This window comes from Phoca vitulina, unplaced genomic scaffold (genome assembly GCF_004348235.1).
Source record: "Phoca vitulina isolate PV1807 unplaced genomic scaffold, GSC_HSeal_1.0 scaffold20, whole genome shotgun sequence".
Taxonomy (NCBI): Eukaryota; Metazoa; Chordata; class Mammalia; order Carnivora; family Phocidae; genus Phoca; species Phoca vitulina.
The window spans coordinates 10,404,630-10,427,348 of NW_022589723.1; the positions used below are offsets into that span (position 1 = coordinate 10,404,630).

The following is a 22,719-nucleotide window of genomic DNA, read 5'->3' on the forward strand; positions in this document are numbered from 1 at the left end:
CGCTGGCCAGGGAGCGAGGGGGACAGTAGAGGCAGGCTGCGGGGCACGCCCCACTACACTCACCCGGCCATGCTGGAAGACGTTGTTGATCCAGTTGGTGAAAGTCTTCTCCTGCATCCTCATGTGCTGTACCTGCAGCTTGCGAATGTGGCTTGTCTCGTACGCAGAGTCCATGGTGGGACAGGACTCGGGGAGCTGCCCTGGGGCTCTGGGGCTGGCCTCCTGCTGCAGGTGCCCTGTGGCCCCAAGGAGCTGCTGGGGACCGTGGGGCCGACCAGCCAGCAGGCCTGCAGCCCTTTAGGGACGAGGGGCCACTGGGTATTTCTCTAAGCTGGAGATGTTGAGGGGCATGGAGATTGGGGAAGGAGTGTGAATGGTCCCCACATTTGGAGGGGGTGCTTGTGGCTTAGGGCCTAGCCAGGTAAGGTTCTGGGGCTCCTGGCTGGTGCCCTACACTTAAATGCCTCCGAGCCCTTTGCCCCACCCCACTTTCCAGATTCCTCGGACCACGGGCGACTAGCTGCTGCTTCTCAGGATGAAAAGGGCAGGTGGGAGGAAAACAGGACTCACCTTGGCGATGTCTGTGCCGGGAAGGAGACCCTACTGGACGGATGGAAATGGCAGATAGTAGGGGCTGCGTGGGGAGGGAGAGAACCACAGGAGAGGCCAAGGCTGGAGCCGGGGCCACACCACGGCCCTCCTCTTGAGCCACGGGGCAGGGGTGACGGCACACAGCGGGCATTGTCCTCCCACCTGCCAAAGGGCGTGGTCCAGACAGGGAGGGGGTGGCTCAGGAATGTTCTAGCCTATGGCCCCAGGATCTCCTCCTTCATCCTCTCCCCACCTCCCATGCTCCCAATGTCAGGTGGGGGTCCTGGCTGTCAAGGCACAGAGGCCCGTGGGAGCTCCCCGAGCTGGGTGGGAGTGCCATGGGGGTGCTGCAGTCCAGGTACCCACATGGCAGAGCCCCTGCTCAGAAGCTTCTGCCCCCACTTCCCAGTCTGGGACTGCCCTTTGGCACCGCTGCAGGGCCTCTTTGTGAGCACCCACAGGGGTGGAGATGGGAGGGAGCATGCCAGCCCTCTCATCCTGTCCAGGGGAATGCCACCATAGACGGAGGGGAGTCCTTGGACCCCAGGCTCAGCTTTCCAGGCCCTGACTTGGCCCAGGGCTGAATGGTGGGTGCTCCCTCATGCCCAGGGGCCACTTTCCGAAGGGGGCTTTCCCTGGGAGAGGGTAACTAGGAGCTGCAAAGGCCGTGGGAATGACAGAGTCTCCTCCAAAGCCAGGGACACAGTGTTCACTTTTGGGGGCTTCATGGTGAGGCCCCCAGCACCCATGCTTCCACAGAGCTGTCTGGGTCTCAGGGCTCAGGGCAGGGGCTGTGGAGGGAGCCCGCAGGCAACTCTCTCTCCCTCCCTGAGCAATCTTGAACTGCATGCCAGAGAGAGTTCTAATTCGGGTGGCTTCACAGAATGTTCTGGCTAACCTCGGGGTCATAGTCACTGGTCCGGGGTGGGTGTCTGTGGTTTCATCCAGCAGCCCCAGAGACTCTGAGGGGAGATGCGGCACTTCTCGGGCAGGTGTCCCTGGCAGCCAAGGCTGGTGAGAGAGGAGCGCGGCCACAGCCTGCCCTCCAGAGCTGCGCAGGACAAAGCACTCTGGAACCCCGGGCCTGTGGCTGGGAGTGAGGGGCATGGTGCTCTCGGGCTGGGGGCAGCTCCCCTGCATCTGAGAGGAGCTTCATCCCCTGTTGCCCTCTCCCTGTGAGGTCCCTCCCGCCACTGGCTGGCTTCCCGGTGTTGGAGTGAGCCCGGGCTTCTTCCTCACTCACAGCCCCAGATGGAGCCAGTCCTCAGGGGCAGCTGCTCCGTGCTCCCCAGAACCCCACGGTCTACCGTCCCACCCTGTCTACTTGCACTGCCCCCGCACGGCCCCATCACCGTTCCCTGACTCGACATCTTGCCCGCACATCAGTCTAGGCACAGCCCCCCAGTTTACCCCCCAGAGCACAGCTCTGCTCGTGCCTATGAAGACTCCCCATTGCCTCCAATGGACCAGAGCTTTTCTGCCTGCATTGGGGCTTCAGCTGTTCTTTCAGCTTAGAATGTCCCTTTTGTTCCTCATTGTCCACATTTTCCTATCCTATCAGCCCCAGTTAAAAATCCTGCTCCTTCTAGCAGGTTCCCTGCCACCTAGCCCCTCTCTCTCAGCTTGTTTCTCCTCCTATTAAGAGCCTTGGCCCAGGGCATCTTGTATGATGTGACCACCAATGGACAGGCTGGAGCTGCATGATGCTTTGCACACAGACCTCAGCAGAGGTTGTTGTATTAGGTTGTTGAGTGGGGCTGGGGAACTGTTTTTTTTTTTTTTTTCTTTTAAGATTTTATTTATTCATTAAAAAAAAGATTTTATGTCTTCATTTGAGACACAGAGATACAGAGAGAGAGCAAGAGCATGAGCAGGGGAGAAGCAGAGGGAGAGGGAAAAGCAGGCTCCCCACTGAGCCAGGACCCCGATGTGGGGCTTGATCCCAGAACCCTGAGATCATGACCTGAGCCGAAGGCAGCTGCTTAACCATCTGAGCCTGCTTTTCTTTCTCCTTAGCTCTCCTTAGCAGATGCAGCTAAAGCCATTGCACACGCAGCAAGGCCTGGCTCCTCTTGCTGCCACTGATTGCAGCCCCTGCTGAAAGGAGAATCCCTTGTTAGTCAGTACCTAGTTTTGGATTATTTATGTGGTGAGTAACTAAGATCTCAAGTCAAACAGATTTAAACAACATAAAAGGAAGGTATTGGCCCAGAGGACTGAAATGTTTGGCAGGAGGAGGACTTTAGGTGAGGTTTGATCCAGCAGTTTCAAACAATGGCACCATAGGCCTGGACTCCCTCTGCCTTTCTCGATGCTTCCTTCACCTTCATGCTCCAGAGGGTGGTTGCTGCCAGCCTAACCTCACTCCTCTGCCCCCAGTAGCTCTGGACACTCCTCTCAATACCATTCATATTGTACCAATGGGCTCACTGCTCTACACTGCATGGTTCAGAGAAGAGAGAACATTTCTCTCAAGAGTTGGAAGAAAAGTCTGAGGGGCTTGGCTCTCATAGGCTTGAACTGAGCCACATGTCCATTCCTGAACCAATTTTTGTGACCAGGGGGATGAAATACTCTCATTGGCTGAAGCCAATCATGACCCACCCCGGAGAGGTGTCTATCCCACCCAAACCTTGTGGCTCAGACGGAGGGTGGGGAAGTAGGGAGTGCTCTGCAAAGGAAATTTCGGGTCTGGATCACCACAAGGGTAGATGAGTGACAGTGGGAAAAACCCAGATGTCCGCCATAGGGCTGTGTGACAAGAGGCAGGAGCAATGCCAGCCGGCCAGGGGGTGCCCACCCTAGCACTCCTGCACCTTCAGGCACAGGGGCTTGCCTCCGAGCTGGACAGGACGAGGCAGCAGGCACCCAACTCCTTTGAGGGTGCTCAGCGATGCCCTTCCCAGCGTCCATGGAAGGGTCTCCTTCCACGGTTCCGTCCTGGTCTCCAGTCATCCTCAGCTGGGGCCTGCTCCCAGACCCGGCTTCTGCCCCCAGCTGATGGAGCTGCTTTCCAGCTCAAGAAGCCCCACTTTGGGAGTCTCCCAGCCTAGAGGACATAGGGAGAGTTGGGGGTCACAGGGGTGGCATACAGAGGGGCACACCCTCCCCCCTAACTCCTCTGCCTCATTTCCGTTGGATCCCTGCTTTACTCTTTTTTTTTTTTTTTTTAAAGATTTTATTTATTTGACAGAGAGAGACAGCGGCGAGAGGGGGAACACAAGCACGGGGAGTGGCAGGCTCCCCGCCGAGCAAGGACCCTGGGATCATGATCTGAGCTGAAGGCAGACGTTTTATGACTGAGCCACCCAGGTGCCCCCCTGCTTTACTCCTGAGACAACTGGGTCACTGGAAAACCAGAACCAATGTTGGAAAGGTAGTAAATTTTTCAGAAGTTTATTGATCAATAGATTGTTTCATTTGTTTGACACTTCTAAACAAGATTACAAAAAAATAGAAGCATTGTGTATTAACTGCATTGGCTAATGGACACGTAACTTGATACACTCTTAAATTAGGCCCATGTTTACCTGATTAAACTCAGTGGTTATCTGTCATAAGAGCGTTATTTCTCTGCTACATTCTGCGGAGGAAATAAACAGCGCCTCTGTTAACCGCTTTCCTGATCTTCAAGGCAATTTGCCTGGGGTACTGCTCTGGGAGTAATGAAGGAGTGTAACGGTGCAAAGTGGGGAGGTCCCAGTGGTGGCTGTCAGGCCGTGACTGGTGGCTAAGCCCCCCACTGGGCAGTGGGCTGCAGCGTAAGACATTCGCTGTGTGGTGGACAGGCGGCTTCTCGGGAGGCCCAGCAGAAGCATGGCAAAGGGCTGTGATCAGGGGTGGTGGGGCCAGGGCTCTGCGGAGGCTTCCCCTGTGGGCTGGTAATCAGGGTGCGGGTTGAGGGGAGGGCAGGAGGCATTGGCTTCTCCGCACATGCTCTTTGACCCGCCTGGACACTCAGTCCCATGATACAGAATTTAACTCCTCAAAGGCCCACCGTCCTGCAGGAGGAACCACAACTCCAAATCGAAAGACGCTATAGCTCCATAATGACAAGTGCTCCGAGGAGAACCCAGTCCAGCCCTGGAAAGACGAAAGTCAGCTAGATGAATGGCCCTCCCCATCGCAGGGGGACCCGTGGGCCATGCCAGTGTGCAGTAAGGAAGGACTCCACGTACAAAGCTGGGCTGGAGCACGAGGCTGGAGCAGGTTGGACGTCTGCATGTCGCCACGAAACCGGAGGGTTGTGAGAGGTCTTGGTGCAACGTTTCTTTACAGATCGGTTCAGGAGGGCCTCACTGGCAGGCTTCCAGCTTGCAAGCTGACTTTGGGAGGGGGAGGCCGAAATTGACATCCCCCCTAAACTCAAGGCTGCGGAGGTTTGTTACCTGGTACCAGGGGCTGTGTGGAAAATGGAGTCAACATTCTTAGATCTTCTTCCGTGGAGTTGTGGAGAGCATGGAGAGTCTCAGTGCTAGAGTTTACTTACCTCCACCCTCCTGCCCTGCTGCGAACGCTCTGCCGAGGGAGTACTTTGAAAACTCGGGTGATGTGGGGAAGGCAATGCGGTCAGGCAGTGTGAACAGAATCCTAGAGCGCTCTGCTCTCCCCCAGCCCTGCTGCACGGGGAGGCAGGGCAAGGGGTGTTTTGGACACAGACTCAAGGAACTTTGTGCCGGTCCTGGGAACATACGGGTCCTCATCCTTGGCAGCCATCCCTGAGGTTTTCCAGGGCTTTTCTTTCCAATCAACTTTTTCACAACGAATGACTTCATGTTGTAAGAGAAGATGTTAAGAAAAATGGGCATGTGATTTCTTTTTTTTTTTTTTTCTTTCTCAGCAGGGAAAGGATGCAGCTGCCAGATGTTCTCCCACCTGATGGCATGGGGGTGGCGATCACAGTGCCACGAGAAGTTTCCTTCCGTGTAGAAAGCAGAAACCTCAGTCTGCTAAAAGCTTTCCTCTATGTCTCTGCATAGACAAAACTGGGCCATATCTGCATATATACCCATTGACAAGTATCAAGAATACATACTCATGTGGTGTAGGTGTGTGTATATATATATATATCTTTATGATGATTGGGAAGAACTAAAGGAACAGGATAATTCTGAATGGAAAACCAGCTAACCCTGGCATCGCTAAACCTTTGGACCAATGAATTCTCTCTTCTTCGCTCTGCTTCGCCCTTTGGAGGACCCCCTGTGGGTACACACTTGGGCAGTCCTCATGTGTTCACCAAACCATCTGCTTATATTACAGTACTGACATAAACCTTTCTTTGCTACGTATTTGATTAATTTCAAAGTGCTTATTAAGATTAAAAATCCTATTATGAATTTACTTCTCTTAAAGTGATAGTATTTAAAAAGTAAACTAGGGAGTGTGAGGGGTGGCATCTGGATAAAAGCTTCCCCAAAATAAAAATGTTAAGTCTGCATTTCTGACCCTGATGTCACAGGCAATATCATAAAAAGAAAAAACGGTGGTTTTTGGAAGGCTCGGGCGGGACTGTTCTGATTTCCTTCACTTCGGTTCCATGTGGCCATCACCATTTTGTGCCTCTCTTTTGTATTGCATAAATAATAATGGAGTAGCCCACAGAGGAGGGAAGGTGGCAGTGAGCATTACCCGCTTCCGCCTCCGCCTGACGGGCACCTGAGCGAGTGGACCAGAGAGCTTTATACAGACACTTAGAGAGAGAACACTCAGGAACCAAATCCTGCCTTGTGATGGGCATGCACACTATGAACCTCACAGCCTTTTGAAGAAAAGGCTTCATATGAAAGATTCTGTCCTGTTTCTGTATAAAGGCTTTTCTTATAAGAAAAACTGGACATAATAAAAATGCCCATTTTTTAAAATAAAAAGTGTGTAAAGCTAGAGAATGACCTTTACTACCTGACAACCTGAGGCGGGCTGACCTTGCATTCCCCTTGGGTCCCTAGGCCCCCCACACTGCAGGCACCAAGACATGGGTTTAAATTTAAATCCTGTCATTGACCAAGGAGGCTTGGGGACATGTCACCACACTGACGACTGCAGAGAACCACCTCTTTCCTTTACTGTAGTTTCATTATGATAAATAGACTTTGCTACAAATTATTGGACAGACCAGTAAGAAAAGCCAACCTTCAGACTTCAACATGACTTGAATACTAGAAATCTTGCCAGGGGCTAATAAAGGTTCTGAGTTCCAAATTCCCAACCAAATGCAACTTTGCTGGGAAGGTCCGGGGTGGGGGGAGCTCTGGGTGGGTTAGTCAGGGGGCTGCTGGGTATCACAGATGCTCTCTGCTGGCCCGGCTGCCTGTCCTGCTCGAGCCTGCAGGAGGGATGGGGGCAAACACAGGCACAAACCCGGGGGAAGCAGTCTTCTCTTTGGTAGATGGCCTGGAGAGAACAGAAACCTTCTGTGCTCTGTTATGTTCCACTCTCAACACAGCAGGAAACAAAATAAATAAGATCAACTTTGCTCCCTCCTGGTACCCTCTAAGGGACAGACAGGAGCCAAGGCAGGTGCATGATGATGTGTGGCCCAGCGCAGCTCAGGCTCGCCAGCTCCGGAAGAGCCCCCGGCTCACTCCCTGTGGTTGTGGGATTCTATCCAGAAATGTCTATGTCTCTCCAGGCTTCCCAGTACTCTTTGGTCAATTTCTCTTTTTTCTCAACCCTTCAATCTCCTTATCCCCCTCCGCCTCCCAATATTTTAATAGAAACTCAGGGAATTTTAGAGGTGAAAGAACCTCATCTAGTGACCTGCGTCTGCCCTCCTCATTCCACAGGTGGGGAAACTGAGGGACAGAGAGGGCAGTGCCGTGGCCAGGGTCAGTAAGTCAGTGGCAGCACGGGCCTCAGGCCCGGGCCTCCCCCCCCCCCCCCCATCCCTACCGCCCACTGCCTGCCCTGAGAGCAGCCCACCCCTCAGTCGGCCTTTGGCAAGGACTTCCTGTGGGAGGGGGGCACGAGGTGGGGGGGCAGGCTGTTGGGCAGCTCGTAGCCGTCGAGCTTGATCTTGATGAAGTGCTTGGCCAGCGCGAACTCCTCCTCATCCAGCATGCCATCACAGTCACAGTCAGCCAGCTTCCAGATCTTGCCCAGGACGCTGTTGGGCAGCTTGGATGTCACCATCTCCTTCTTGGCGTTGACACCTGATATCTTGCCGTTGACAGGCGACAGGGTGTAGAAGAGCTCATCGTAGATGGGCTTGTCTTTGGCCACGACCCACTCCTCCTCGTCGGCACCCTCCTTGGCGCCCTCCCCGTAGCCCTGGTTGAAGGGGCCCTCAGTGGTGCCGTCGAAGGCCCCGCCCTGCACGAGCTGCGTGGGCATGCTTATCTCCTCCTGGCTGATGAGGTTCATCAGGGACGAGATCTTGCTGGTCAGCATGTTGTCCACTGCCTCGATCAGCTTGGGCTTCAGAGAGTGGAATTTGGTGAAGTCATAGTTCTCCAGCTGTTCCTGCAAGAGGAGAAACCACAGACTTGGTCACAGGCCCTTGCTTAGGAAGCAGACAGGGAGAGGGCGAGCTGTAGGCAGAATTTTCCTTTAAGCAGACATCCCATCCCTGGGCTGCTCCAGAGCTGTCTCTCTTTGGTGGGGTCCCCACACCCGAATTCACCAGATCCAGGAGCGGCTTTTGGAACAAGAAACAAGATGCATAGAACACAACTTTTTTTTTTTTACAGTAGCTAATCTTTGGTGGGCAGCCACGTGAGGGATTGCTGTCCCCTAGAGCTTCTGGACACCCTTCCTTCAAGCTTGCCTTTGTGTGTGTGTGTGTGTGTGTGTGTGTGTGTGTGCTCTAGAGATTAAACATTTTACCTTCTAAGGTGATCTTATGACATACTTCTGTTGATCTTTACAACAATGCTGGGAGTAAGGAAGGGCAGGGGTGAATAACCCTGTTTGATGGACAGCACATGGGGTGTTCTGACAGAGCCAAAACGAGAGTCCCTGGCTCCTGCCTCTTGACTAATGCTCTTTTGTGCTGTAACATGAAGCTGTGTCACAGGGTCTTTTTAGGTAAAACAATTATTTAAGGATGTTGTTTTGGGATGTTAAAAAAATGTTGTTTAAGGTACAAATAAGTAAAAGTTGAAACTGGTAAGTGGGAAAAGAGTAGGAATGGGGAGGGTGAGTAGAAATCCAGCCAGTGGGGCTGAGTATCACTAGCCCGGGCAGGGCAGGTCTCAGCTCCACCTGCCAGGAGAACTGGCCCATCAGCAGACAGAGTAGTAGGAACATGGCAGGAACTGGGGAGGGCCCTGGGACACAGCAGTTGCCCGACTGGGACGGGAGCCAACTGTAGATGCCACATAGGCTCTGTGGATGGCCCTGTAGAAGCAGTCCTTCCTACCTTGGTTCTCCTTGGTTACTCATCCATCCATCCATCCATCCAACCATCCATCCATCCATCCATCCATCCATCCTTGCATCCATCCTTCATCCATTGACCCATCCAACAGTTATTGCCAGGCTCTGTTTGGAGCCTGGGGATAATATAACCACAAAGAGCCACAGTCTCTGCCCTTAGGGAGCTTATGTACTAAAAGAGGGAAAACATTCTAGTTTTTTTAGTTCCTGTCTACTTTCAAAAAGGGTTTGACTTAGCTTACAGTGGAAAAATGATAACATGAAATAGAAGAAAGTCATTAGAAAGGGAAAAGCTAAGTAATTGAGAGGGAGAGCAAGGGGACCATTACATCAGACTTCTAAGGTGAGAAAAGCTACTGCCCCTCAGACGCCCTGGCTGGGGTGCGGGGGCAGGGGGGCACCCTCTCACTGCCTGAGGGAAGAAACCACCTGTTTGTTGCAAGAGACAAACTTTTTCTGAATTATGAGAGGTACCTGGGGCCTTTTATGATCTTTGAAAAATGTCTTCAACAGCAGTTTTGCCAAATAAATGCAGAAAATTCCAGATATGGAAGTTTTTATATGGGCTTTATGCGAAATATTTCTGTTAGGAAAATTCTAGAAGGCCAGTGAGGGGCCATCCAGGTGTGCAATTTTCTGGAGATGAGGTAGGGAGACCCCTGAGTAAAAGAGGTTTCACTCAGACCTGACTGTTCTGGGCAGTTAGGGGGAAAAAAGCAAAATTTTGTGCAATCATAAATATCACATCTTTATTGTAAAAATTTGGGAAAAAACTGATAGACAAAATAAAAAATTTCAACCACTTAAAATTCCATCACCCAGGAATACCTTCTGCTAACTTTCTTTGGGCACATATTTCCAGCCATTTTTATAAATGCGTGCAAGCGCGCGCGCACACACACACACACACACACTGTTTAACTGAAATAAGACCATACTGTTTGACAACTTTCATTTTTAAGAAAAAAATGTATCACATCTATCCCTGATAATAATTTTTATACAACCTTATTTGTAAGAGCTGTATAATATTGAACTGTACAGCCGCGCCGTTCTTCGTTTACCCTACCCCGTGTGGTTGGACAGGAGTCAGAACTGTGGTCTCTAGAGGGTACCAGCAGGGCAGACATTCTGTGCTGTTACTTGGAAGGGGGGCCCTGAGCTTCAGGTGGAGGGACAGAGCTAAAAGCTAAACAGCTTGATGGATGTGTAGGGGGCACGTCCACACTCTTCTCAGTAGCAAACTCTGAAGCCCTCGAACCACGCAGGGCCGGGCTGGGCTGACACCCGGTGAGCAGCCGGCGCTCCGCTGAGAGCCACACGGTGGTGCGGGCCCGGTTTCTAAACCCATTCCGGTTTGCGTGTCGTCTATCCTCACCGACAGACCACGGCCACCTGCATGCCACTCCAATACCAGCACTCAGCGTTGCCGACTGCCGCTCGCTCAATCAGCCAGGGGAATGGAGAAGGCGAAGCCCAGGAGGAGGAGGAGAGCAGGCAGCCTACACAAAAATCCAAGTGCTGCTGCGGTAAACAAGTCTGGATTCCCCTGGGTGCACAGACACCTACCCTCCTTCCCCATGAATGAGCCTGAGCTCCGGGCACACACAAAGCCCCTGTGTCTGGCCAAGCAGACGAACGAGGGCGGAGTCCGCCCGAACCTTCCAGCTGCCTGCGGGGTCCATGGTTCCGATGGCAATCCGCTGGAAGGGGAAATGGCCACATGTCTGCAGGGGTGGACAGGAAGTAACAGTAGCAGCCACACCTTGCCTGGAGGGCACAGAGGAAACAAGCCCTCTACTCTCATCCCAAGGCCTGACCAGGGAGTATGGGGTGCAAGTGAAACCGCGCCATCCCTGCCCTCCACCGGGTTCGCTCCCAAAGGACATCTTTGTATTGGGATGAATACACACGGGGGAATTTACAGATTTACCCGTCAGCAGTTATATCCATCAAAGCCAGCAAGCCCGGGATCCTGGAACTTCTCCCTCCCAAGGCACAAAGGTCAGTTCCCAGCCCAGCTCCCTGGCCTCTCTCTTGCCCGCTCACTGCCCGCGTTCACCAGAAGCCATGTTCCAGTTTAGTCAGGCTGAGCAGGTGGCGACGGCTCTGCTGCCCTCTGCCGTGGGAACGCTGCCCCCTCGTCAGCTGAGGGGGCCGGGCCCTCCGAGGAGGGAAACTGAGTCCTCGATCCAAGGGGCCTTGCTAGTGTTCTCACTCTCCAGGCTGGACCCTTCCGTGTGGTAAGTCGGATTCCCTCCCGAAAGGGGGCAGGGCAGACCCAGGCTGCTTCTCCAGCAGGTCACGGGCCTCCAGGCCTGCCCTGTTCCTTGGGGAGTCCCTGAAGGGACTGGGGTGGTGTGGTCAGGGCCTGGCCAGCTTCCCAAGGAGGAGTCCTCTTCCAGCTTCCAGGGACTTGCTCTGAAAACTGCTGGGCTCTCTATAAGCCGTGTGGGTGTCAGGGCGAGGTCAGGGTCCGAGAACTTCACTATCCTCCAGCCTGCTCGATATACACACACACTAAGTTGCCAAGGAGCTCATCTAACTGTTCATTGGGCACCTGCTACCCCCCTGGGGATATGGCGGTGCCAGGACATGGGTCACTGGCCTCCGGAGCCTCATGAGGGAGAGAGCCACTGAATAAATAAATGAATGACACTGAAGCACCCCAGCACTAGGGTTGTGACAAAGAGCACAAGTCCTAACATCAGGCTTGGCTGCCAAAACTTCATTGCCAGCCACAGTCGCAGTGGCTAATACTGGAATCCAGAACATACACTCCGTAGGGGCAGGGATGTGTGCTGTTTGTTCACGGATTTATCCCAGGGACCTAGAACAGTGCCTGGCATGGTACACTTAATTAATATTTCTTGGTGAGTGAGTAAATGAACACGGGCAGATGAGGGTACCCGTCGGGTGGCGCTCCTCACTGCAAGGGCTAGGGGCACTCAGGTGTCTACTGATGGTGCTAAGGCCTCTCCCGAGATGCTAAAACAGGGGCCCATGGCTTCCTTGTCTTCTTCCCCAGGGACTGCCCCCCTGCTCCAGCTCAGAGAGGCCTGGGCTTCCTCTGACGTGGCTGAGCCGAGGCTAACACGGCCGTGAGAAGCTCTGGTCGCCGCGTGCTACCTGTGTTATGGGAAGTCACCTGCGGACAGGTGTGCAGGTCCTGTAAAGGAGGCTTATAGTGGCTTCCTGCTGGGCTCAGGGGTGCCTCAGGTCTTGGGAGTGGCACCTTCTTGTGGGTGGGGCACTGTGGTAGCTCATGAGGCTAATGAGCCACAGAAGCCCCATTAGGCCATAGTGTGCACTGTGTATTTATTTTAGCTTTCATTGCAGTCAAGAAACCAATTTCCCTTAAAAAATATCTGAAGGATGCAAGGAGACAGCTGTCCCTCGGTTTGCTCATGGGGGCAGGGCATAGCCCAAGGGCGTGAAGGCGGGCCTGCCCAGGAAGACCGCTCCCGAGGCCCAGTAGCCCTCCAATTAGCCATCTTGTGATCAGAACCATCCCCCGCCCCCCAATTCATCCTCTGAGTACAGGACTACCTATTTCATTTCTGGAAGAAAAAAGATGTTCTGGATTTATTTTGAAGCCAGCTAAGTCGTATCTGACCACATGATATATTCCATGCTCTTATCACCTTGAACCCTGCCACCTCAACAGTAAGTATGACCCACTCCTATGTTAGTGTGTCCTTTATAGAAAGTTTACATTACAAAACCCCTCAAGGCCGAAGCGTCCCCCTCCTGCTGCCTGTTGATCCTTGCCCCCACTGCTCCATCTCTCCTCCTCCGACGCCCTCCTGAGGCAGCCAGGCAGCTTGCCGGCCCACCTTCCAGCTGCGTATCTTCGACCACTCTTCTAGCCCCGTCCTTCTCTGTGGCTCAGGGCAGAAAATGGTACCTGGAGGTCTCCAGGGTGTGGCCAGAATTGCAGGATGCTCTGTCTGGCCTAGGTAGTACTCTTTGAAAGTTTGAGCTACAAGTTGAAAACCAGGGGACTTTACATACAAATCTAGATTTGCAGCTTCTTTTGAACCATCCAGGCCTGTGTTCCCACCGGGCAGGTCCGGCCTTTTCCACACAGTGAAGCGGGGCACAGATTCCCCAACCGGCCCCCACAAGTTCTCACTGTACTCGCACACTTGTTTTCCTCCTGGGAGAGTCCCATTTCCCAGAACCCACATCTCCATCAAATGTGGGAAGACAAGAGAGAATCAAAGAGGGCGATGTGGTTTTTCTTTGCCTGGCCTGCCTCACTAGCTACGGGCATCTGAGTTTGTGTGGCCCGCTTTCCAGGAGGACGGTGGCCTCTAGGGCAGATGGGTCCTTGCTCTGGACAAAAAGGTGGTCAGTCTGGCTCTGTGAGGAGCCAGGTGGGGTGGCCTCGCTTGGGAAGACGTGGTCAGCATTGATGTGCTTTACTAACGCCACGGCAGGGTGGTAGATATAGACACACCGACAGGCCAGGGTGGCTGAACGCAGCACCCATTTGGGCTCATCGGGGCTGCTCAGACACAACTCAGGGAGACCCTAACATCGGGCCCAAAGTTGCCCAATGCCAACCCGTAGGCAAAACCTTTAGTGAGCACAGCTTGCTGCGCCTGTGAAGTCCAGCCACGCCCGGAGAGCCCTCTGGGCTCTGAGCAGGGCCCTGAGCCTGCAACAGCAATGCTGCTTGAGTGCGTACTCTCACAGTGCCTGGCGGTCCAGGCTTGAGGGTGCCGCCCGAGGTGACCTCCACGGTCACTGCCAGCTCTACTTCCCTTAGGGTTCTGGGATTCCAAAAAACAGGGGTCACTTAATGCCAGAACAACTCTGAACACAGCCTAAGAGGCCTGCTCATCTGATTTTTTCACATGACCTAAATTTACTTCTTTTTTGTTACAAATGTAATTTTTTATTTAAAATCAATTTAGGTAACCTAGTATATTATTAGTTTCAGGGGTAGAGTTCAGTGATTCGTCAGTTGCATACAACACCCAGTGCTCATTACATCACGTGCCTCCTTAATGCCCATCACCCAGTTACCCCATCCCCCCACCCCCCTCCCCTCCAACAACCCTCAGTTTGTTTCCTAGGGTTAAGAGTCTCTTATGGGGACGCCTGGGTGGCTTTGTCAGTTAAGCATCTGCCTTCAGCTCAGGTCATGATCCTGGAGTCCTGGGATCGAGTCCCATATCTGGCTTCCTGCCTCCCTCTTCCTCTGCCTGCAGCTCCCCCTGCTTGTGCTCTCTCTGACAAATAAATAAATAAATAAAATCTTAAAAAAAAAAAAAAAAAGAGTCTCTTATGGTTTGCCTCCCCTCTCTGTTTCTACTTTTCCTTCCCTTCCTCTATGTTCATCTGTTTTGTTTCTTAAATTCCACATGAGTGAAATCTGTGGTATTTGTCTTTCTCTGACTTATTTCACTTAGCATAATACACTCTAGCTCCATCCACATCGTTGCAAATGGCAAGACTTCATTCTTTTTGATGGCTAATATTTCACTGTATAAATTTACTTCTTGAAATGTGTCCCTTTTTGGTTAAATGTTTTGGGGAGGCAGACAATCTCTGCTTTATTCACAGAAGCCTATTATCATGGATCACCATTAGGAAGATGCATTCATTGCATTCTCTATCCTTTTTTTTTAAGAGGGGTGGGGGGAGAGGGCAAGACAGAATCTTAAGCAGGCTCCACACACAGCACGGAGTCTGACAGGGGCTTGATCTCGTGACCCTGAGATCATGACCTGAGCCGAAATCAGTTGTTGGATGCTTAAGTGACTGAGTCACCCAGGTGACCCGCATTCTCTCTCCTAAACCATGAAACCCTCATGAGTTCCCAGCAACCAGCCAGACAAGGTGGCATTGCTCTCCATTACCTGCCCATGATGCTACAATGGGCTCCCAGTACCTGCATTGCCTTGACTTCTGGGAAGTCTCCGGCAGAAATCTGGTATTCTCGCTGCAGCTGAAGGTAGATCTCTGGCAATCTGCTGATAAGCTCTCTCTTCTTGTTTTCCTTTCCGAACACAGTCGGCATCTCCTTCTTCAGGTGGCTGATAATGTAGGCATGTACCTGAAGGGGCATATGTCAGTAAGGTCATGCTATTTAGAACTGCACCAGAAAGATAAACAGGAAGGCGTCTTAAATGTATCATAACACATAACAGGTGCCCGTGCAGGGCCATGGCCCTCCAGACAGAAGAGTGAGGATCAGGGGGCTGGGGGGCTACATTACAAAACTGTTCTGGGCGTCTAGAATGTGAAGTACATGAAGGACCCCAAGATGGCGCTGTCTACAGGTGCCTGGAAAGAGGGTTCCCCCCCCCCCCCCACCGCCGAGTCCGAGCTCCAGAGAGAGCTGGCCTGGGTGTCGGGTTTAAGAGCTGGAGCAGAGGTGGTGGCCAGAACCACAGGAGTGGTTGAGACCACTGAGGGAAAGTGGGCAGAGAAAACCCCACCCAGAAGGATCAGGAGGGGAGTGGGCTGTGACAGATAAAGGCTGTGGGAGAGAAGGGCCAGGAAGAGGTGACACCTGAGTTGGGCCCCGAAGACTGGGAGGATGTGAGGGAGGGCTGTGGCCATCCAGGAGAGTGGAGAGCGCAGACGGTGGTGTGGAGGTAACCCGCTGTGGGCCCTATTTGGGGCAGGGCCGTGTGTGTGGCTGTGGCACATCTCAGAGAGTGGGGAAGGCAGACTGCTGTGGGGGCCAGGAGCCGACGGAGGGTTAGAATGAGCCTCCGCTAACCTCCTGTGTGCTGATGAAGGTTCTGGGAGACCAGGGGCCAGCACAGTGCCGTGAGCTCCCTGCTTTGGAAGCGGGCCGGTGGTGCGTGGCTGGGGATGGGGTGGGGCGACTGACTTGGGCAAGGTCTCTGGCGCTGAGCTGTGCCGAGTCTGCGCAGGGAGCAAGGGGGGTGGGTGGGGCCTGGGCAGAAAGACCTTAGTTCTGGCGATTAACCAGAAGACCTAAAGAAAGTTTCAGCAGGGCCAGTGCCCGGGAGCACCAGGAAATGAAACTGGAGGCTGATGCAAATGGCTGATCTGACGTAAGTGGCTAATCTGCATGGAAATCTGTGCCCAGTGAACAGGGAGATGAAAATTCCTGTAACCTCTCCATGGAGAGTTTGAACCCCAGGATCTCTATAGATAGTACTGAGGTCCTTTCTGCACAAGACCAGCTGTGTGGGACCATGCCAGACGGCAGAAGCTCCCTCTGGGACAGGGACCCCCAGTACACGAAGGGGAAACTCCAGAAACCCTGATCAGCGGGCCGTAGCAGGCCAGGGACTGTCACCGGAGGGGTGGTGAACCCTGCTGGGTGGGCTCTGCTCGGCTGTGTCACCCCCTTCCTCAACATTTCCACTCTTCTGCTGATTTCCAACTTTAGGATGTGAAGAAATGTTTGTTACAAAAGTTCTCTTTGTATGCCAGAATTCTATAGTGTCATTTAGAAGTCAAGAAAATAAAATGGGAATGGATGAAAAACAGAACAGTGATGACAAAAAGAAAATGACTAGGTAGCTATGGAAGATCCTTTATTAAAGAAAACAGACTTCTATAATCTTGTGGAAGAATGGAAATTGAATAAAGGGGGTAAGCAGAGACATCTTCTACCTCAGCTGAGAGCCTCTGTGTATGGACACACACTGGGCACAGCCCAGAACATTCTGCTAAGATCTGAAACCTAAAATAAGTGCGTATCGTAAACGCGGATGGGCTCAGACCAGATGATGCGAAAGGGAGGTGTCGAAACCTCTCTGTCACTAGTATACTTATTTACCTATTTTTTGAATTAAAACAACTTAAATCATTTATATGATTCTTTGAGAAAGGGAACCCCCAAATTTGGGAATGCTTTATTTAGAGTGTCAGACTTTAACTGCATTCCTGAGGATATAATGAATACGTGGTAAGACTAGCAATTTCCTTGCCTTGGACAGTGAATGCCTGGCTTGGTTTGGTGGGGCTGGGGAGGGTACTGTATCGCACCGAAGGACTTGGAGGGGCTGCCATACTCAATTGGGAGAAGCAGCAGCCACTAGCTGTCCTTGTGTCATTTCCAGGTGCTCCTGGAACTTCTGGACTGGGCCAGTGGATCCCTCTCCCTTCCATACTCAGGCCTGTCCCGTGCTGGACCCAGCCCCAACTGAAGCAGGAACTCCCAAGCTGCTTAGTCTCCTATCTACAAGGGTTTTTACTAAACTCCCACCCCCAGAGCCCAGGCCTGGGGCAGCTGCCGGACCCCTGCAGGGCTTCCCAAGACTCCCTCACTACCTACTAATGTGGACCTTTTGAGTTGCCAGGCCTGTGCTCAGGGAAGGCTGACACCCCACACAGCCGCCGGCCACACTAGGATTGGCACTCGGTTTCTGAACACTGCCTGGTACCCAGGGGCCTGCATTACCTGGCCTGACTGCAGGTGATGTGCACCTGCCACAGCTCTCCACCATGGCCTGGCACCTGCTCCCTCATCTCAGCCCTCACGGTGTTCTTTGGCTGATGACCAAGACTGCTGGATGGTGGGCTGTCCTTGGACACCAGGCCTCTGGTGCCCTGACAGAAGCTGGGCCTCAATTCCTTCCTCCTTCCACCCTGCCTGGCACTATCTGAGTCATGACCCTCAGGGGCCCTACTCATGTTGCAGGCTGCTCTCAGCCTCAACCTCCACCTCCAGAAAGTTCCACCGGCCTGTTTGGTGGGACTCTCCTGTTGTGCTGTCTCTGCCTCGCCACCCCCTCCTGCCCTTCCATGGGCATGCTGGCAATAACCCAGGGTCAGAAACGATGTATGGGCCCTGCCTTTAAGAAGCTTGTTGAGTTACAAGGTAAATTATAATCCTTAGAATCATGGAACATTACATCTGGAAGGGACCCCCTGTCCCTTCTAATTGTACTTCCGGTTCCAGGAAATTCACATGACTTACTCAAGGTCACACAGCCACCTTGTGTGGGTGAGGCAGAGCTGTCACTAGCATTCAACTGCCTCATTCCTGTCCTTATAGAGTTAACTGCTTTCTGTGGGGATGCATTAAAAAATCTTACTAAAGCTGTTGAAAATCTGGAACTGAAAATGAACTGTGCCTATAGAAAATCAGTGTGGAAAACTGTGACTTGATGGGTTTTGATTGTCCCTAAGTCCCAGGGACACTGTGGGAAGGTCATTTAGAGTCTCCTTCCCCATATGAAAAAAACGCATATATTATGGCACATACCACTACGAACACCACGTAGGATGTGGGTACAGACAGCAGTCTTCTGGCAGGATGGCACCTTGTAATTTTCTAAAGACTCTTGGTAAACAGAGGGGACAGCCTGGAGGCACATTCCTGCCCTTCTGTGTCAAAGAAGTTTTTCCAGATAAACACAGGACTGAGGGCCAGACCAGGCGATGGTCCCTGGGGAAGGAGGTGGACACAATCTAAGACCTTTTGTTCTTTATAATGAAAGAAAACTAATTGAGAAGAAGGGAGATAGGAAAGACAAGAGGGAAGAGAAAGGGGAGAAGGGGGAGGCCTGATGAGACCCAGCGCTGGAAGGCCAGGGTCAGGCCCTGCCCCCACTGCCCACTTGCTGAGCAACGCCAGGTGACTCGAGTCCCCCACCTCAGCCTACTCACACACAAACTGGAAATGACAACTCTTACCTCACAGGGTTGTTAGGATGAGAATCAAAAGAGGTCATGGATTTGGATGTACTGGAAAGAGGAGTAAAAATGTTCCTTGTTATTGCCTAACGGCCAAAGACCCACAGTTGGAGGGTTAGTAATGCCAGAGAAGGCTTGTGGTTTAGTTCTTACTGAATAATGAATAAACTCTTACTGAATTATTAATCGTTACTGAAAAAATTAATAAGCTCTATGTATTTGAATAGTAATATGATGAATCTGGGTCCCAAGCGCTTCATTCACAAGTGACATTGAACCCTGGGGGCTTTTGAATATTCTTATCTTGTCCAATTCACCCTTTCTCTCGTATAAAACTGGGAAAGCCCCAACTCATCCAATGTTGATGATTTGGGCTAGGTCAAACGCATCACAATGTCAGTTTCTCTCTGGGCTAATAACACAATGAGCAGAAAGAGATGTCCTTCCCTTTAAATGAACACGAATTTATATCTAGTTAACATACATATTCTGCTACAATCTCATTAACTGTGTCCAGTGACAAGTGTTCATACATACCCAAGGCAGAGAAGCATGTACTCAGAGTGATACTAGATGTATCCACCCTGGGCATGGAAGGCAGCCCCAGACAGCGAGTCCTGAAAGCTTCCATTGCTCATGGTCAGTAGGACTGGAAATCCTCATGGGATTTGGATATTGGGGAGCAGTCTGGGGGGATTCAGGCTGGGGGAACATGGTTCTACACTATGCCATCTCAACTGCAAGTTAACCCAACCTGGTGGAGACCTGCGTCTTTGGAGGCCCAGCTAGAAACTTGCACCGAGCATTTAACATTAAGAGATCAGCACATTTTAAAAGTGGGTTTATGATGATATATATATATATATATATAAAATCAGTTAACGAAGTAGAGACCCAGAAGGTGGGGTCAGCCACTGTAGAAGGATCCTCACACCTTAGCCTGGGCCCATTTGGTGAATTTCAAAACATCTAACTTCTCCACAGAAGGAATTGGCAGTGCAGATAGACCGGAAAGCTAGGCTCTGCGCTTTGCATGTGACTGGTGGAGAACACGCTTTGAAGACAAAACTGAATGCCACAGACCTAGGGTGGATGCTGAAAATCCCTGACCTCTCCTTTTCTTTCTCATTTTTAGCTGTTCCTTCCTCAAATGTTGACTCATTTTTTGTTGAGTGAAGATCGCTAAAGGGGTGGGAAACTTTCCTACTCTTGGGCAACGTTTACAAAGGGTGGAGTCCTCACTATTTTTGTTCATTTATTCCATTAAGTACTCTTATTTGGGGTTTGTTTGTAAGAGCCTAATTTCCTCAATTTGGCTATTTTAGTGATAGCTGAATAAAAGTAAATGACATTTTCTAAATGCTTTTTTGGGCTTTCCCAAAACTGCAAAGAATCATGAAATGAACCTTGATTAGCACCTTAGATTGTAAATCGTCTTCAAAAAAGGATGCCTACTGATATCATTAAGATGCAATCTTTGAGGTTAACCAAAAAATCCACTTTAAAGTTTTCTTGTTCCTTGAAATACAGAGAGTTGTGAAAAATACATATAAAAATGGAAAAAGCAGGGAAATCATTAAATTTCAAGAGATCTTTGGTAAGAGTGCTATTTTTCAATTATTAAAGTGTCATTTTTATGGTACCTTGAGCTTGATCACTGCAGACCCTGGCAGGATATTAGCAACAGGACATACATGCTTTACTTCTGGACGGGACGTGAATTCTGCCTAATTAAGGTGTTCTATAAATAGACACACTCCATACCCCAAGTCGATCTGACACCTCCTAGGTGACATCTAAAAACTTATCCTTTGCATGTTTGTCAGCTTGATAAACCTCTAAACTTTGCAGGGTTCCTGTAGATAAACAATTTCATAGAATACACAGAATGACAGATGAACGCAAAAAGCAATAGTGAAAAGCTACAGACACTGTCCACTCTGCATTTCAGGTGAATGCTCTCCAGACCAAGGAGCCAAACTAACTAAGGTCTGAATTTATATTTTGCAACTCACAGGCTGTGAGGCATTGGGCAAGTTGCTTCACCTCTCTGAGCTTCAGTTCCCTTGCATGAGAACAAAGATAATGCCCGACTTTGTGCACAGTTATGGACTAGATCAGATGAAATAACACATGTAATACACATCGTGGAGCTTCTGGAATGCTGCAGACCCTCAGTAAGGGTTGGCTTGCAAAAGCAACACAGGATCAAGAGAAATAAAGATCAATATGCCAAAATCAAAGAGCATTTTCATGCAATATAAATACCACAAAGAGAAAAATTTGGGTGACTCCTTGTCCGTTTAATAAAGCAACAAGTTCACAAATGGCCATAAAGTGGCAGATGGTGTGAAGCAGATGACATTGGTTAGTAGCTAAGGCCTTTGTGCTGAGTTCTGTTCCTTCTTTGCCGGAGCCTCTGTGTCCTGTCCCCCTGTGCAGGATGGTACTGCCCCCGGGAGCACCCTGGCACTGAGAAGCTCAGGCTGGAAACATCCATACCTCAAACATTTTCTTTTATGAAAAGGAACAAGCCAGATACTATTCTTAGGAAGAAAAAAAAAAAAAGACAAGCTTTTTTCCTAGACATAAGCTCAGCAAGTTGCCGCCCCCTGCCCCCTCCCCCGCCCCGCACCCCTACCCCATGCATCAGCACAAGGGCTTTCATTATTCTCAGTGTCAGGACAGAGCAGCATTCTGTGGCCATGCTGGTCTGTCCGTTCAGAGGGCCTAATGCTCAAGGAGGGCAGAGAAGTCCCAAGGCGCTTGGCACTCCCTGTGAACTCTCTGCTCTTTATTTACTCCTATGACCAAATACAGCTGTGCCTTGAGTCACTAGGCCTTCCGCAGTGACTGGTAAAGTAGAAATGTCCATGGGCATTTATAAATAGCTCCAAGACAATCTTGAAATCTACAAAGGCTAGCACAGGATTCATCATCTTGGTTATAGAATAAGGTTAGGTATCGTGGACCCTGAAGTGGGAGTTCAGATGTATCAGCTGAAGAAGAGAAATACCACACGCCAAGGGGCTACCAAAGGGGCGAAAGCAGACTTCCTGCCACCAAGCGTTAGGCCCAGGACTAGCGCACGAGAGAAATCACTTCAGGGAAGCTGTAAGTAAGTGGATTTACAAACTGATTAGCATGACCTATGGCCTTGTAGAAAAAATGGTGGTAGCACCAGAGAGGAACCAGTCTGGACCAGGAAGAGGGGATAAAGAATAGTACCTCACAGGGGCACCGTGACTGCAGATCAGCCAGGCGAGGCAGGAGTATGTGTGAGCACGCACCGGGACGGGAGGTGAGCAGAGGGCAAAAGAGCAGATGGGGGTCCTATCTGTGGGGCCAGAGACAGACGGCGCCAGGCGTCTCTTTGGATATAGGAGTGATGCTGCTGGGTGAGCACACTGGCACGGAGACGGAGGCTGCTGGGCAGCGATGAGGAGCTGTGAGAAGGCCAACCGCCTGTCCAGCAGTCACCCTCAGTGAAGCCCTCCCTGCCTCCCCCAGCCAGACCCCCTCCTCAGAGCATGGTGTCCACACCCCACTCAGCACACAGCTCATCATTCTGTAATGGGGGCTTGGGGGCCTCCTCCTCCTCCGCCAGCTAGGCTCCCCAGCTCTGGCCCTGGTGCTTAGCAAATGGGGCCTGCATGAGGCAAAGTGGTGGTGGATTCCAGAAGGCTGGCCTGCTGGACCCCAAGGCCAGACCGGAAGTCACTCTCTGTGCAGCAAGAGAATAAGGGAGGAGACATGGTTTCTTTGCCACCAGAAGACGAAGGGGAAGTAAACTGCCCTCCCTTCCTGACCAGGGTGCCAGTGGATTTGGCAAGGCAGGCCTGTGGACTGGTTTTAGCTGATGTAACAAGGCGTGGGGCTAGGCTGAGAGCAGGAGTGCTGTCTTTTCATCCTAGTTTTGTTACTCGTGGATTAGGTGACCCTGGAGAGATTGCTTATTCTACCTCGTCCTTCCAGAATTAGGGAGTGGATAGATCTCTGGCTTCCAAATGTGGCTGATTATCAGAATCACCTGGGGAGCTTTACACACACACACACACACACACTCACATACACACACGCAGACATGCATACACGCGAATCAGAAGCTCCAGGGCA

The 22,719-nt window shown here is 51.4% G+C and overlaps 2 protein-coding genes across 2 annotated transcripts in view; both read right to left on the reverse strand.

The window, feature by feature from the left end:
- SPTBN5 (spectrin beta, non-erythrocytic 5) overlaps positions 1-174 on the reverse strand; it is a 45,021-nt gene extending 44,847 nt beyond the window's left edge. Inside the window, exon 1 of the mRNA XM_032417541.1 lies at positions 64-174. Coding sequence (XP_032273432.1) covers positions 64-174 — 111 coding nt within the window. The remainder of the gene's footprint in view (positions 1-63) is intronic.
- A 3,820-nt stretch (positions 175-3,994) lies between these two features.
- Positions 3,995-22,719, reverse strand: part of EHD4 (EH domain containing 4) — a 78,875-nt gene continuing 60,150 nt past the window's right edge. The window contains exons 5-6 of the mRNA XM_032417274.1: positions 14,870-15,034; positions 3,995-8,052 (exon numbers count right to left, since the gene is read on the reverse strand). Coding sequence (XP_032273165.1) covers positions 7,516-8,052; positions 14,870-15,034 — 702 coding nt within the window. The 3' untranslated portion in view covers positions 3,995-7,515. The remainder of the gene's footprint in view (positions 8,053-14,869; positions 15,035-22,719) is intronic.